General features: G+C 31.5%; 8 protein-coding genes and 1 non-coding gene across 9 annotated transcripts; 4 read left to right on the forward strand and 5 right to left on the reverse strand.

Annotated features, from left to right (window-relative positions):
• Window positions 1-829: 829 nt before the first annotated feature.
• On the reverse strand, window positions 830-2524 carry SCDLUD_004520 (alpha-keto acid decarboxylase family protein; the record flags this gene model as incomplete). The annotated part of the gene is made up of 1 exon (XM_046079555.1): window positions 830-2524. One exon carries the CDS (start codon window positions 2522-2524, stop codon window positions 830-832), a length of 1695 nt encoding a protein of 564 aa, XP_045933029.1.
• Window positions 2525-4584: 2060 nt separating this feature from the next.
• On the forward strand, window positions 4585-5715 carry SCDLUD_004521 (uncharacterized protein; the record flags this gene model as incomplete). Its single annotated transcript, XM_046079556.1, has 1 exon — window positions 4585-5715. One exon carries the CDS (start codon window positions 4585-4587, stop codon window positions 5713-5715), a length of 1131 nt encoding a protein of 376 aa, XP_045933030.1.
• A 541-nt stretch (window positions 5716-6256) lies between these two features.
• On the reverse strand, window positions 6257-7543 carry RNR4 (ribonucleotide-diphosphate reductase subunit RNR4; the record flags this gene model as incomplete). The annotated part of the gene is made up of 1 exon (XM_046079557.1): window positions 6257-7543. One exon carries the CDS (start codon window positions 7541-7543, stop codon window positions 6257-6259), a length of 1287 nt encoding a protein of 428 aa, XP_045933031.1.
• Window positions 7544-8384: 841 nt separating this feature from the next.
• Window positions 8385-8499, reverse strand: SCDLUD_004523. The gene is made up of 2 exons: window positions 8461-8499; window positions 8385-8429 (listed from the first exon to the last, which is right to left on the reverse strand). It is a non-coding gene; the product is annotated as a tRNA-Leu (tRNA).
• Window positions 8500-8952: 453 nt separating this feature from the next.
• SCDLUD_004524 (uncharacterized protein) lies at window positions 8953-9294 on the forward strand (the record flags this gene model as incomplete). Its single annotated transcript, XM_046076784.1, has 1 exon — window positions 8953-9294. The coding sequence occupies one exon, from the start codon at window positions 8953-8955 to the stop codon at window positions 9292-9294; it is 342 nt and encodes a 113-aa protein (XP_045933032.1).
• Window positions 9295-9568: 274 nt separating this feature from the next.
• RBG2 (Rbg2p) lies at window positions 9569-10681 on the reverse strand (the record flags this gene model as incomplete). Its single annotated transcript, XM_046079558.1, has 1 exon — window positions 9569-10681. The coding sequence occupies one exon, from the start codon at window positions 10679-10681 to the stop codon at window positions 9569-9571; it is 1113 nt and encodes a 370-aa protein (XP_045933033.1).
• Window positions 10682-11049: 368 nt separating this feature from the next.
• YIP1 (transporter YIP1) lies at window positions 11050-11754 on the forward strand (the record flags this gene model as incomplete). Its single annotated transcript, XM_046079559.1, has 1 exon — window positions 11050-11754. One exon carries the CDS (start codon window positions 11050-11052, stop codon window positions 11752-11754), a length of 705 nt encoding a protein of 234 aa, XP_045933034.1.
• Window positions 11755-12278: 524 nt separating this feature from the next.
• On the forward strand, window positions 12279-14012 carry MSM1 (methionine--tRNA ligase MSM1; the record flags this gene model as incomplete). Its single annotated transcript, XM_046079560.1, has 1 exon — window positions 12279-14012. One exon carries the CDS (start codon window positions 12279-12281, stop codon window positions 14010-14012), a length of 1734 nt encoding a protein of 577 aa, XP_045933035.1.
• Window positions 14013-14130: 118 nt separating this feature from the next.
• On the reverse strand, window positions 14131-15498 carry POL31 (DNA-directed DNA polymerase delta subunit POL31; the record flags this gene model as incomplete). The annotated part of the gene is made up of 1 exon (XM_046079561.1): window positions 14131-15498. One exon carries the CDS (start codon window positions 15496-15498, stop codon window positions 14131-14133), a length of 1368 nt encoding a protein of 455 aa, XP_045933036.1.
• Between the last annotated feature and the right edge of the window lie 1026 nt (window positions 15499-16524).

Here is a 16524-nt window from a genome sequence, read left to right on the forward strand (position 1 = left end):
CACAAAAGCACAGCCACACCTCCCACTTACACATCAAGATATTCAATCTTTTGCGGCATGTGTGGTAAATTTTCAGATTATATTTACACGTGATACTTAGCCGAAAATGTTTCATCAACATGCTCAATTATCGCGGTAGTGAATAATTACTTATCCAATAATGTGTAACTTACTCAACGCATAGCCTAGAAGAAATACTATTCAGAGGTGGCAGTCATACTGGGTGTAGCAATCATATCACCTGCGAGTATTGTTTACACACTGTCCATCTTTCATATTATCAAGTAACGACATGATAGTATATAATTAAGTATAAAGCGATAGCATCAAATATCCATTATGGGAAACTCGTATCGTATATACTTATTAGCTTATTATCTACCCAAATCCTAGATGTGGATAAAATTCTGCCAATTACCATTATTGTTAAATGGACAACAAGGATCACTGTTTTAATACCTTATTCGCAATACAAGATTATATTTGATCAGTTGAGAATTAAAAAATATAAAGGTATATAAAGGGCTAGTTTTTGATTCTTTTTTTTTTTTTTTTTTTTTTTTCTATTTCATTTCCCTCGCATTTAAAAGAAATTAAAAGAAAAAAAGAATTAACAAAATGTATTAAATTTTTTACGCAGTCAACTACCACAATTTTGGTTTCGAAATAGGAGAAGGAAAAAGGGATGGAAACACGTGCCAACACAAAAAGGGTAAAATGAAAACACAAAACTATGTGAAATAAATCGTTAAAACCTGTATATATAAAACTATAACATTATAAATTTACTAAAAAATATAAAAACTCAAATCATACTCATTGAAAAAAATCATTGGGTAGCGTTGATAGCTTCAGTCAATTTAGCTTGAGCAACCAAGTTACTTGGAGCATCAAATTCAGGCAACATAACTTCAATAAGTCTGATCTTGTCGTTCTTGTTGAAAGCAGCATCCTTGGTCAACTTGTTCCATTCACCAGTGGTGGCAACTCTCAAAGATTCAGAGTCCTTAGCACCGAAGGTATCCAAAAGTTTCAAGTGCTTCCATGGTTGAATGTTGTTGTATTGAGCCTTTGGACCGTGAATCAATTTTTCAATAGTGTAACCGTCGTTGTTCAAGACAAACAAGTATGGAGTTAAACCCCATCTGATCATGGTGGAGATTTCTTGAACAGTCAATTGCAAAGAACCATCACCGACAAACAAGATAACTCTTCTGGATTTGTCAAGTTCTTGGGCAGCAAAAGCAGCACCTAAGGTAGCACCAACGGTGAAACCAATAGAACCCCATAAAACTTGGGAAATACCGTAAGTGTTAGTTGGGAAATGAGTTTGGTTAATACCGAAAGCAGAGGTACCGGTTTCAGCCAAAACAATATCACCTTCCTTCAAGAAGTCACCGACAGCACTCCAGACCCATTCTTGTTTCAATGGAGTGGTTTCAGAGGTAAGATCCTTGTGTTGTGGTCTCTTAGTTGGGACTGGAACTGGCTTGTAACCCTTAGCAGCTTCACCAACCTTGGTCAACAATTTTTGCAAAACAAATTTCATTTGGACACCTGGGAAAGAAGCGCTTCTGATCTTAATGTAGTCAGAGTGGAATTCAACAATGTTGTTGGTCTTGTAAGAGTAAGAGAAAGAACCAGTGTTGAAATCAGACAACAAAGCACCGACAGACAAAATCAAATCAGCACCTTCAACAGCTTCCTTGACGTTTTCGTCAGACAAGGTACCGACGTAAACACCACCAAATCTTGGGTGTTGTTCATCGATAGAACCCTTACCTAATGGAGTAACAAAAGCTGGGAATTGAGTAGTGTCAATCAACTTCTTCAATTCTGGTTTAACATTGTGTCTGGAAGCACAAGCATCGGCCAAAATAATTGGGTTCTTGGCCTTTTGGATCAATTCCAAAATGTCAGAGATAACTTCTTCTTCAGCTTCTGGGTCATTTGGTTTCAAAGACAAGTCAATTGGAGTGTCCAATAACTTAGCTGGAACCTTCAAGTCAACCAAGTTAGCTGGTAAACCTAAGTAAACAGTTCTTTGGGTGACGTAGGTGGTTCTGATACATCTGTCAATTTCAGCTGGAGCAGCAGCCAAATCAGTCAACATAGCAGTGGTTTCAGAAATGTTAGCAGACATTCTGTGGAAAACGCTGAAGTCACCGTTACCTAAGGTGTGGTGCAACAATAAACCTTTAGCTTGAGAAGAGATGGATGGAACACCAACAACGTGCAAAACACCAACGTGTTCAGCGTAAGAACCGGCAATACCGTTCAAGGCACTCAATTCACCAACACCGAAGGTGGTGATCAAACAAGCCATACCCTTAATTCTGGCGTAACCATCAGCAGCGTAAGCAGCGTTCAATTCGTTAGCGTTACCAGCCCATCTCAAACCTGGAACATCGTAGATGTTATCTAACAAGACCAAGTTGAAATCACCTGGAACACCGAAGATGGTGTCAACGTTAACTTGCTTTAATCTTTCGAATAAATATCTACCTAAAGTAATTTCAGCCATTTTTGTTTTGTTTTGTTTTATTTGTTTTGAGTGTTATAATAATATAACTTTTCTTGGTTTTTTAGTGTTTTAGATTAAATATCTGTAGAAGAATAAGGAAAGAGATCAAAAACGAATAAAAAAAGAAGTAATTTAAAAATTAACTGCGCTTTATATACTTTTTTTTTTTATTTTTTTTTCCTTTTTTTTTTTTTTTTTCTTTTTTTTCCTTTAATAAAAATTATAATCTTAGTTTAGTGATAATAAGGATGAGAGATATTATTATTTTGAGAAAATAATTAACCATATTCTCGTATGCACCTGCTGTTTGTCTATTGAATCTTTTTTTTTATTTTTTATTTTTTATTTTCTTTGGGCAGAGATATTCATAATTTGGAATAATATTTATTTCTTGATACGTTGTCTTATTTTTTTTTGGTTTTAATTCCCCTTTCTGCCTGTTGATTTTTACAAATATTGTTGTACTATTCGATATATGAATAATGCTTCTTTTGCTTGCATGTGTGTGTATTTTTTTCTTTTAAGTAAAAAAAAAAAAAAAAAGATTTATTTACGTGGTATGATTTTATTTTATTTCTTTTCTTTTTTCTTCTTTCACTTTCTACATAATTTAAGTTGTTAACGATACGTTTGTTGGCTAAAAAAAAATAAAATATATTCAACCCTAAAATTCTGGCTGGATTAGCTCTCCCGACCTCTCCACAATCATTTTTGTTTCGTATTGTATTCAACTTTCTCTTCTATTTCTATCTTGTTGATATCAGCAGAGTACGTACGTGGAATTCTACTAATTTTATTTTTTTTTATTTTTTTTTTTTTTTGCTACTGTTGTCGTTATTTCATATGTGCTACGGCAAATGTCAATAATTAGTGGAATCTGCGAATAATTCCTGCTAATACTACTTTTTCAAATCTTCTTTGGCAAGTTTTCACCCCACGGGCTAGTACTGGTAGGGTAACCTCAACAATTTTTCCGAAATAATACTATTCCATGTTTTTTTTTTTTAGAAAACAATACATCTTACTGCATCGTTCTTCTACTTGTATTAGTTTGACTTATTTTTTGTTTCTGTTATGTTTTTGGCAACTAAATTTATCACAAAATGCTTTTTATTTTTCCGTAATGGTTTGTTCACCAACAATATACTTTCTTTTTTTTTTAGGTAGCAACTGATTAGAAACTTAAGCACAATCACTGGCCAGAAAAAAAATTTTTTTTTTTTTCGTATAAATTATACCTCAGTACGTAAAATACCATACTATTTCATGTTCTCAGATTATGATACAAAACTCAAGCTATCGGTATCATCGCACTAACTGCATTTTTTTGGATATTTTTATTTTTATTTTTTTTTTTTTTTTTTTCCTCTTCTTAAAAAAAAAAAAATATTTGCATAATTTATTCTTTAATAGACAAAACAAAATGCATATTTGAATATATTATGCATTTTTACTTTTATAGAAAATAAAAAAAAAAAGAATATTTGAATTATCTGCCAAATGCCATAAAAAAAAGAATCCAGAATAATATTGTTATTATTTGTTCGTTTGTTCGTTCATTATGATAGTATTATTATTATTTAATATGTTAGACCACACGCTCATCGTTTAAAGTATGGACCCGTTACAGATTATATGCAAACTTGATAACAAACCAAATACCGTAACAACATAAATGATCCTTATTATAGAAAAAGAAAAATACTAAGTTTATTCACCACTTCGTCTAAGAAGTACACAGAAATATATAAAAGTTGAAACTAACATCGTAAGGCTAACTAAAGAAATTAGCTTTTAAACTTCGGGTAATACCCAAGAAAATGAACTGTTCTAGCACAATTTTCTAAAAATAAAAATCAATTTCTCTCAGAATAATTTTTTTTTTTTATTTTAGGGGAGTTCATTTGTAAAATAATCATTTATATCCACCGTAGCTAATATCTTATTCGTAAAAATCATAATTTATTTTTTTGCACGTTAAAGTTAGTTACTTGTGAGATTTTAAGAAAAAACCTATAATTTTATCATAATCTGTACACGTCCAAAAGGGAAAAAAGAAAATGGCAAGTAGATTTAGTAACAATAGTACAAAAAGTGTTGTCTTAGTAACCGGTGCTACTGGTTGGATAGCCCAACATGTAATACACGATTTATTGGAAACACAGTGCTATAGAGTAATTGGAACAGCAAGAACTCGGGGGAAATGTAATAACTTATTACAGAGCTTTGGCAATACACCGTTATTAACTATGGAAGTGGTTTCTGATTTGTCTTTACCTAGTGCTTTTGATCCGGTTTTCAAAAAAAATGGCAATGATATTGAATATGTTTTGCATATGGCATCGCCTGTTTATATGAAGTCAACAGACTACCAAAAAGTGTATTTAGAACCAGCTTTGAATGGAACTAGAAGTCTATTAGAAGCTATTGAGAAATATGGTTCAAAAAAAGTCAGACACGTGGTTTATACATCATCTGTAGCAGCTATGTTTAAAACATCTCAAATTTTAGCTCAAACAAAAAATAATACTTCTGCTTTTGGTAAGGATAATTTCCTTTTGTCTAATTACGATGAAAATTCCTGGAACCCAGATAGTTGGACAGATTGCCAGACAGGAGATCGTGAGGCCTATGCTGGATCTAAGAAGTTTGCAGAAAAATTTGCTTGGGATTATGTGCATAATCATAAGGTTAATTATACCTTCAACACAATTAACCCTGTTTGGGTTTTAGGTCCACAGGTATTTGCAGCTGATGTTGGAAATTCTTTGCTGGGTTCTAATAAATTGATTGCAAATATTGTAAAAAATAGTGGGAACAACAATTTCACTATTGATTATGCATTTAAAGGTTTAGAGGTGGATGTACGTGATGTCTCCAGGGCACATTTAGCATCAATCAAAAATGGTGGCAAGTTTAACGGACATAGATTATTAATGTATAACGGAGAATTTACATTAAAAACTATTATAAGTATTATAAACAGTGAATTTCCGAAAGAGGTTTTGAATATCCCATCTGTTAAAGTAAAAGAGATGGACGATGATTATGTAAAACCCAATTATAAACCAAGATTTATAGATAATAGTAAAACAATGGAATTATTGGGGTTTGACTTGATAAGCTTTGAGAAAACCGTTAAAGATTCAGTGGTTCAAATGGTGGAGAATCATTTGAATACTGTTGAATAACACCTTCTTTTGTGTATTGGAATAGTAAAGTTATAAGATTTAATAGTGAATGAGTTTTTTTTTTTTTTAAATAAATTTTCTACGTAATTTCATAATAAAACCTTGATAAATGAATAGTATCCGTTTATATTTAGAGAACTTGTTTTTGTTTACTTTTGAATCCTAGAAAATTGTCAAACTTTAAAAGTTGCTCAATTCTTAAAGTTTTAAATATTACTAGTTTAAAAAAAACAAAAAAAAAAAAAAAAAAGGCTCATCACACTAATAAAAAAAAAAAAATTAAAACTTGAATCTCTAAATTGAATTTCTTGTTATAAAACATTTATTAAAAAAAAAAAAAAAAAGAAAGAAAAAAATTTTTTTTCACACGCCTCGAAAAACACAATTTGTACTATAATCCTAAGTAAAAACCAACAAACTGTAGTGATAAGGGAAAAAAGGCAAGTGACAAAAAAAAAAAAAAAAAACTTAAATACATGTGTTTATATAAGGTTAATAAATAAATATATAATGTAAAAAAGACAACAAAGTTTTTTTTTTTTTAGAAATCTTCATCAAAATTGAATGCACCAGTATCTGGTTCGGATTTATTACTTTTAGCCATGACACCAGCTTTTTGATAATCGGAAACTCTCTTTTCAAAGAAATTGGTCTTACCAGCCAAAGATATATTTTCCATAAAGTCGAATGGATTGGTAACTTTAAAGTATTTCTCATTACCTAAGGCAACCAATAGTCTATCAGCAACAAATTCAACATATTGATTCATCAAATCGGCATTCATACCTAGCAAAGCAACAGGTATAGCTTCGATAAAATACCTCTTTTCAATTTCAACAGCCTCTGTAATTATTCTCTCCACAATTTTTGGGTCGGGCTTATTCTTCAAATGCTCAAACAACAAACAAGCAAAATCAGTGTGTAAACCTTCATCTCTACAAATCAACTCATTAGAAAATGTTAACCCTGGCATCAAACCTTTTTTCTTTAACCAAAAAATGGCAGCAAAGGAACCACTAAAAAAAACACCCTCTACAGCGGCAAAAGCTACCAACCTTTCACCAAACAAGGCATCAGAGTCTTGAATCCATCTGATGGCCCATTCAGCCTTCTCCTTAATCTGTGGAATGGTCTCAATAGCGTTCAATAGAAAATCATATTCCTTGGGGTCTTTGATATAAGTATCTATTAACAAAGAGTATGTTTCAGAATGTATATTTTCCATCATGATTTGAAAACCGTAGAAACACTTGGCTTCCGGAATTTGAACTTCAGCAGAAAAATTCTCTACCAAATTTTCATTAACAATACCATCACTGGCAGCAAAAAATGCCAAAACCCTAGAAAGGAAAAATCTTTCATTTTCATTCAATACATCGTTCCAATCATGTATATCTTTAGACAAATCAATTTCTTCTGAAGTCCAAAAAGAGGCTTCTGCTCTCTTATAAGCCTGCCAGATGTCGTGATATTGAATTGGAAATATAACAAAACGATGTTTATTTTCAACCAATAATGGCTCATCTTTTTCCATGTCTTTTAATTTATGACGATGAACAGCATGTTTCTTCTTAAACGCTTGGTGATCTTCATTAGCTTTAGTTAACCTCTCAGCCAACTCTCTAGCTGCAACAGCTTCGTTTTTACTCTCTCCTCCCTCTTGATTACCTTCTTGGACTGTTTGTAAATTAGTATTTAGATTGGTCTTTGCTTCCGAACTTTTATTTAGGTCTAAGTCGGATAGTGCATTTGCAGCAACTTTAGATGGTGTTTCCTTAATTATTGGTGTACCCGTTGGCTTATTTTTACTAGAAGTTTGTTTTTTCATTATGAGAGATAGTTATCTAATATATGTGGGTTGGTATTTCTATAGTATTTGATTACAATATTTACTATTGCTTTCGTTATTGTTTGTCGTATTTTAGTAAGTTGTGAAGTTTTGAGATAAACAAGAGAAGTAGGAAAAAAAAAAAAAAAAAAAAAAAAAAAGGCTGTGTTAGCATATTTTAATAAAAACGTTAAGGGGAGATGTGAAAGTAACAAGAAAAAAGAAACAGAACCAAAAAAAACGTTCTTTTTATATGTGTAAAAAAAAATACGAAGCTTGGGAAAAAATAAATTGGATACAAAACAAAATAAAACAAAACAAAACAAAACAAAACAAAAAAAAGGGAAAAATATTCTGATTTTTTATTTTTATTTTCTTCGGGTGGGAATCAAAGAATCTTTTTAAACGATTTATTATAAAATAATAACAAGAGTATTTATCTACCTAACAAACCTACGTACAAGAATTATCTATCAAAAAAAAAAAAAAAAACGCGTAAAAAAAAGGTTTTTACAAAGTAGTATTGCTTATTTTTTACGCGTTTTTTTCTTCTTTTCTTTTCTTTTCTTTTCTTTTCTTTTTTTAACAAAAAAATATTAAGTTAATTATTATTTTATTTCTATTTCGAGGCCAATGAAAAGTGGTACGGTTTTGATAAATTACCTTCAGTTTATGATAAGCTTAATCTAACGTGCAGATGGCTGTAACATTTAAGGGTACAATCAAAATCATCATTAAATAAAATATTTAATTAAAAAAAAAAAAAAAAAAAAAAAGGGAGTGTTTCCTTTTACCATAATATTTTAATAACATAGACCAAAAAAAAAAAAATAATTTTTATTGGTTGCTAAGAGATTCGAACTCTTGCATCTTACGATATCCGAGTGTTCACAATAGTTAACTGCGAAAGTATATATACTTGAATCGGACGCCTTAGACCGCTCGGCCAAACAACCATTTCTGATGAACGTGTTGTGAAGCGAATTATAGCAATCGCAAAAGTCACATAAAAGGAAATACTATTGAATAGTAAAGAAGATCCTCCTTTAAGGGAGACGTTCCCTTAAATGAGAGACTCCCTTAAAAGATAAAGGAAATAAATCATATATAAAGAAAGGATTTATTTAAGAGAAATCAATTATGAAATTAGTTAAAAAGTATATAAAAGATCAAGCAACAAAATATTGCATCTGTCTTGATATATAAATAATAAAGTATCAAACCTGTTTACTAACCCTGTCTCATAGTATATCCCCTCTGCAACATGACAATGAAAGGTTTAAATTACTGAAAAAAAAAAAATATATGGTGAGCAAATAGTAGTAAACTGACTTTACATTACTAAAAAAGGATAATTGACTGCAACAATAAGAATAATAAAATAAAAATAATATATATGTATATATATAATGCTATTACAATCCCTATTAGTAACTTCATTATCATTGCTCTGTCATGGTGTTATTCTTTCAGATTATCAACAACTTACTTCAGACCTTGTTACATTTACCGTGTTAAAACCCCCAGAAGCCTATGGTTTAGAAAACATTACTAACGACTTATCTTCAATGTGGTTACAAATGAGTTCCACCATTGTCGAGTACTTTAAATCCATAACATTGGATAAGAATGGTGATTTTAATGAGTTAGCATATAACTATCCTCTTTTGGTTCCAGGGAGTGCTGGTTACTTACATAAAGGGAGTAATATTTGGTTATACCAAAATACTGCCCAAAATTCAATCATATAAGAGTACATCCAAGCTTAAAAAAAAAAAAAAAAAAAAAAGCATCAAAACACATCATATGCGATAGAAAAAGAAAGCACTACATTTAAACTAAAAATATGTGAATAAAATCTACTAAATATAAGTTTACATGTTATGTAAAAAGGTTGATTGAAAATAATAACAAGCCAGTTATTAGGGGGTGTTATATATGTAGGTAATACATAGTTGACATTTAATTAAAATAATATACATATATACGTATGTATAAATCAGGTAACAAAAAAAAAAAAAAAAATCATTTAGTAAATAAGGTAAGCACGTCTTCATCATGTATCTTGTGTGTCAATCCACATTTTTGAGGAGAATGCTTTGCAGAAGAGCCCCAGACCAATGCATACTTAAACTTATCTTTAAAATCCCTATGGATGGAGTGGCATAAATCTTGAATAGTAGAGTCATTTCTAACAACCAAAGGATCTGAGAAATCAGGTTTAGACCCTCTTTTCTTAGTATAAACACGACTCACATTCAATTGATACCATATTTCATCCACTAAATCATCTAATCCCAATTTTTGTTCACATGATATAACCACTGTGTTAGGCTGACGAGCCAATCTATCAACTTCTTCTAGTGATACAGAATCTATCTTGTTATAGGCATAAAGACATTTTATATAATTGCAATGTTTGTCATTTAAAATATCAATGAAATCATCTATGGTACATTTGTCATCCCTAACCAACACTTCTGCATTATGAATCCGATAATCCTTCAAAAGTAACTTTATAGCTTCTTCCGTTAAATTAGCCTTTGGCGGAGACAAAAAGTTAACCTTGATACCACCAGTCTCCTTCTTCTTGAAATAAATATTTGGCCTTTCCTTATTTAACCTAATTCCAACTGCTTCTAATTCCTTTTCTAAACTCTCCCTCTGATGCGCACCCTTTGTTGCATCCAAGACCATCAAGATTAAATCAGCTGTCCTAGCAGTGGCAACAACTTGTCTACCACGTCCCTTCCCCTGGGAAGCCCCATAAATAATACCTGGCAAATCTACAATTTGGATTTCAGCTCCTTGATATTTTAAAACACCAGGGACAGATGTTAAAGTAGTAAAGGAATAGTGGGCAATTTCTGATTTAGTTTCTGTTATTTGGCCCAATAAACTAGATTTACCGACAGAAGGATAACCAATTAAACAGACACGAGCGTCTCCACTTTTCGCTACTTCGAACCCAGTGCCCGGACCACCACTTCCATTACTGTTGGCAGCTTCTTCCAAAAGCTGTTGTCTATATCTTGCCAATTTACCCTTTAGTAGACCCAAATGATGCTCTGTGGCCTTGTTTTTTTGAGTACGAGCCATCTCTTCCTCGATGGCTTTGATCTTTTCAATAACACCCATGATTTTTTTTTTTTTATGTTGTTGCTGCTTTTACCTAGTCTAACGTGGTATCCTGTATATTCTTGGATCTCTCTTTTTTCTTTTTCCTTGGTCTTAGCTTAGCCAGTGGTTGTTACAGCGATAAAAAAAAAAAAAAATTGCATAGAGCATTAAATTTTTTTTTATTTTTTCGAATTTTTTTTTAAACTTTGAAAAAATCAAAAAAATGTATATATAAATATTTACCCGGATAAACAATAACAAAGCGAGGCGATACGCGGTTATAACAAGCTGTAAATCAAAGATTTTGTTGTTGTTTTTAATTTACTTTCTCGTTTTCTTAACTGCCACTGCCATTGGATCATAAAGCTGACTTCAACAAAACAACCATGTCCTTCTATAACAACAATGGCTTTTATCAACCAAATTCATCTTCTGGGTACTCTTTCCCACAAGGTTCTATGAACACCTTTAACCATGCCCAGCCAAATAGTACTGGCACTGGTGGTAACATTGTACCAGAAGAACAATTACCCACAGGGTTGTTAAACGCATTTTCCACAAGGGGTTATTCTTACGAACCTCCTCTATTAGAAGAACTCGGTATTAACTTCCATGATATCTGGTCTAATACGAAGTCTGCTTTATTATTGAAAAAAACTGAAATTAATGATAGTAATTCCATTGATTTAACTGGCCCACTATTTTTCGTTTTAATTTATGGTATTTTTTTGTTGATGAGTGGTAAACTACATTTCGGGTACATATACGGCGTGGGTTTATTTGGTTCATTATCTTTGCATTTTCTTTTGAAATTGATGGGCAACAACAGTAACGGTTTACAATTTTTACAAACTACAAGCATTTTAGGGTATTCATTTTTGCCACTATGTATTTTATCTGGAATAGGCATTTTTTTGTCCTTACATAATATAATGGGTCTCATAATTAGTTTGATTTCTGTTTGCTGGTGCACTTTTAGTAGTAGTGGCAAATTTATGAAAGTTTTACAATTGAATAATGCGAGAGCACTAGTAGCATATCCTTTATTTATCTTTTATACAGTATTTGCATCAATGGCTGTATTTGTGTAATAGATATCACCCCATTTTCCTCCTTCTCTTCTCTTCTCTCCTCACTCTCTCCTCTATTCTCCTTTATATATAGAAACTAGAGCAATATATTTATAATTTTCATTTACTACATAGAGAGAGAAATATTATAAAAGAAAAAGCTTGATTTGAAATCCAGAGGCCACAAACCTTTCCATTTAATGTCAAGTTTTATGTACTGCTTAGCCTTCAATTCTTAAATTTTTACCCAATCACATATAAACTTGTACCACATTTTAACTTTGATTTTTTTTTTTTGCTTTGATTTGTTTTTTTTTTTTGATTTTTTTTTTTTTTTTTTTTTTTTCAGGCTAAAACAAAAACGTTTATGTATATATATATATATATATATATATATTTTTCTTTTCCTTCACGATTTTCAAAAAATTCTTTTAGAAAACAAAAATAAGAAAAAAAAAGGGCTTTAAATAAAGAACAATATCATAAAAATTAGCCCGGTAACCAACCCAGTCCTTAAATCCATAGCATCCATCATCTCTCCCTTAATGAAATTTACATCCGCATTGTGTTCTGGTGGTAAAAAGATAAACTTTTTTCATATAACTACACCGATCTTTTATCCTAATGCCAAACCACATTTAGGTCACTTATATACAGGTTTACTTTCCGATGTTCGAGGTAGATGGAGTAAACTTAATCAAGTAAACACCAAGTTTATTACAGGCACAGATGAACATGGCTTGAAAATCCAGAATGCAGCTTTAAAAGCACATGTAACCCCACAAAAATTTGTTGATAATTTATGTTTAGAATTTAAAAAATTGGATTCTAAAGGTTGGATTGATTATACAAGATTTATAAGAACAACAGATACAGACCATATTCAAAACGTAATTGAATTATGGAAGAAATGCTTTGCCAAAGGGTTTATATATAAAGGCCAACATAAAGGCTGGTATTCTATTAGTGATGAAACTTTTTATCCAGAATCGCAAGTGGTAGAGGTTTTGCCAAATGGCAAGGAGATACCATTGAATAAATCGGAGGTGTTTGATCAAGACAACATCACAAATAGGTCTTTTATCAACACTGAATCTAGAAATAAAGTTGTTTATCAATCTGAAATCAACTATTTTTTTAAATTGAGTGAATTCAAATGCAAGTTAATTGATTATATCCGTTTTGAAAATCCAGATTTCATCAAACCTGAAATGAGGAAAGAACAAATTTTAAAAGAGCTGGAATCCTCTAAAGAGTTACAAGATTTGTCAATCTCTAGACCAGCCGCAAGACTAACTTGGGCCATCGAAGTTCCGAATGATCCTTCTCAGAAAATTTATGTCTGGTTTGATGCCTTGTGTAACTACATTACTTCAATTGGCAGTGTCCAAAGTCTTACAAAAAACGAAGGTGACCCAATTAATATCAAATGGTGGGAAAATACTACTCATGTTATTGGGAAAGATATTATTAAATTTCATGCCATTTATTGGCCAGCCTTTTTAATGGCTGCTGGACTGCCTCTGCCCAAACAAATATATGTTCATGGCCATTGGTTAAGCAATGGTGTTAAAATGAGCAAAAGTTTGGGCAATGTCGTTGATCCAATTGCAATGATTGATTATTACGGTGTTGATCCTGTCAGATGGTACATTTTAGAAAACAGCTGTTTGGAGGCCGATGGTGATTTTATTGAATCCCAACTGTGGCAAACCAGAGAACTACTAGTTTCTAAATGGGGTAATTTAATTACTCGTTGTTGCTCACCTAAATTTGATCTGAAAAGAGCTGTTGGGAAGTTTTCTGGAAATACTGACAATAATAGTAGTATTTTTTTGGAACTTTGTTCAAGATATCTAGAAAAAGATTTGGCTCCAACCTATACAAAATTACTAAACGACCTTGAAGTATTGCCAGCACTAATGGATAATTATATAACCAATTTTAACATGCAACAAGCTTTAAAATTATTATGGTCTATATTGAATGATACAAACACGTTTATACAAACAACTGAGCCATGGAAATGTAAAGATAATCAAGATAAGCAAGATCTAATTATTTACTTAGCTGTAGAAGTTAGTAGAATTTTATCTATATTATCACAACCTGTTATTCCTCAACTGTCTGCTCAATTTTTAGATAGAATTAAGGTGTCTCCAGAAAGAAGGGGTTTGGAATATGCAGCATTGGGTAAAGATGATAATTATGGTGTTGCTTGTAATAAAAAGGGTGCCATGCCAATCACTAGAATCCCAATAAGGGAAAAACATTTATGAAACTTATAATTGTTTCCTGTATATATACATCATGTTTATAGTTAAATATCAAGTAAATAAGTATTACTACAACTACCAATATAAATATAGACGGATTGACTTTTTTTTTTTTTTTTTTTCAATCAAAGTTAACTGTTTCAACGTCTTTAGTATCTAAATCTAAAATAACTATTTCTCCTGTAGAACTAAATTCAGGAACACAGATACAGGTAATTTCATTATCTTTATTATTTGGGTCACTGCTTAGATTAATTTTGCTGAACATAAATCTCGGCTGGTTCCCCACAAAATAAACCTTTGGCCATTCAGATTTAAACAAAAATGGATTATTATCTTCGTAAGGGTAAGACCATAAAGTGTCTGGTGCAGTTGGAGCGATATCTTGCCATTTCAATGTTGCTTCAAGCACATTTATTCGCTCTATATTTTTTTTTATATGATATTTGAAAATATCATTAACATTTTCACCGCTGGTACCCAAAAATTTAACCCCGTTGTAATACAATAAACATGGGTTTGTCACGTTTACAATCATTTCACTATTAAAATACACTTCAGAGCTATTACTGAAAATCGCTTTATTAATTGGCTGTTGTGGCCAACTCTTGTCGCTTGGATCATTGAAACCAGGCATCAGATCAATGGGTATTGATTTACAAACATTAGTTAAAAACTTTTCGAAAATTGTTAATTTATTTGAAATATCATTATTAAAGTCTTCAGGCGACTTTGCTTTAGAGATCGAATTACCTGCAATTATTAGCCGGCCGATTTCAGAATTAGTGATCAAGTCACCAATCAAATACTCTTGTAATTGATTTAACCTTTTAAAGTCAAAATTTTCACTATCTATGTTTAATCCGCTAACAATGGCAACTTTAGTACCTCTACCATTATTGTTACCCATAGATATTGATTTCGGAACATTTAAAGGTTCTGGATAACATATCTCTAAAACTTCAAAGGACCCATCCACAGTTTCTTGTCCCAATACTCCGATAACTACACCAGTGATGAATAACTCATTATTTTTTTCATTGCTAATCAGATCGCCACTTAACAAGACTCTACCGCTTTCATCTTCTAACATAATTTCATCGGTTTCTGAATCCGAATACTTTGTGACTAAAGCTGGTGCACCATAAGTGTCATTAATCACATCTTCCAAAATATTAGGTTTGAATTTCATTTCGCAATATACAGAGCCAATACACCAACAGATTTCACCAAACGAAATGTCCAAAACTTTGTTAACTTGTCTATATTTTGAGGCCCATTTCTTATTGCAATTATTTAAAGTTTTTCCCCTCAGAATATTAAGTCTATCTTGATACATTTTACAGTACTGTTTATTATATACTCTTGAAGAAAAGGGTAAGCTAAATTCATCACTATATTTCACATCGATTTTCGCTCTCGGTATTTGGTTGAGTGCTATTGTGGCAGCTGCTCGTTGTTTATTATATTTTTCTAATAAATCTTTCATTTTCAATATATTTAGGCTATGTGTCTATGTATATCTATCGGTGCTTAATTATCGTATTTAACCCAATGGTATTTTCTTTTTTTCATTAAGGCTACAATATTGCGTGAAAGGGAATTAATCTGTTTTTAGCAATTGATATATAACATATGTATTTTTTTATTTTTTTATTTTATTTTTTCCCGTTAGTTGGGAAAGTTGTTACGCAGAAATATATTATATATTATAGAAATTACAAAAAAAAAAAAAGAAAAGGAAAAAAAAAAAAAAAAAAAAAAAGTTTCAATTTCTATAAAAATCAATTTTTGACGTGTCTGTCTTTGTAATCCTCGAATAAAGAGCAACGCAAATATCAAAACACTTTTTTACTTTTTTGGCAAGGGCAACGTAACCAACAATGGCAAGGTTATGTGTATCACAGCAGTTCTTCAATCAATGCTGATTACTATCGGTTAAGTTGATACTAATTAAACACAGATCCATATAATAAGCATAAATACCCCTCATAACTAAGAAAGTTTGAGGTCCCCAATAAGAATCTATCCGTCTTGGCAACTTGTATTGAACATCCATTAACATGAAATGTTACTTTTACCAAAATCACAGAAATAATACTTTTCATGGTGAAGAATACTTCATAAGTACAAGACGTAAATGCTGCTGGACAATTTATTGCATTTCGTTATCGTCTATCACGAAAGCCTTCTAATCTGTCAGTATTTTTTTCATTCTGTATAAAACTATGAACAAAACCATCATACTTTATAACCTCACTTATCGTAATATGAGACACAAATGACAATTATGATTAGTAATACAGTGTAGCCGCGGATAACCAGAACCAACCATGAACTAAGAATCAGATCGAGAATGGTTGAGAAAAGAATAAAAGGTAAGAATATCAGGGAAAGATATTCTACATGATTGCTTTATAGTTTTAAATAATCTTTATTATATGTAAAGATCTAAAAAGAATAAAAAACAGAATTACCATAATTACTACGACTAATGATGAGTTACATCTAGAGT

Source organism: Saccharomycodes ludwigii, chromosome VI (genome assembly GCF_020623625.1).
Source record: "Saccharomycodes ludwigii strain NBRC 1722 chromosome VI, whole genome shotgun sequence".
NCBI lineage: Eukaryota > Fungi > Ascomycota > Saccharomycetes > Saccharomycodales > Saccharomycodaceae > Saccharomycodes > Saccharomycodes ludwigii.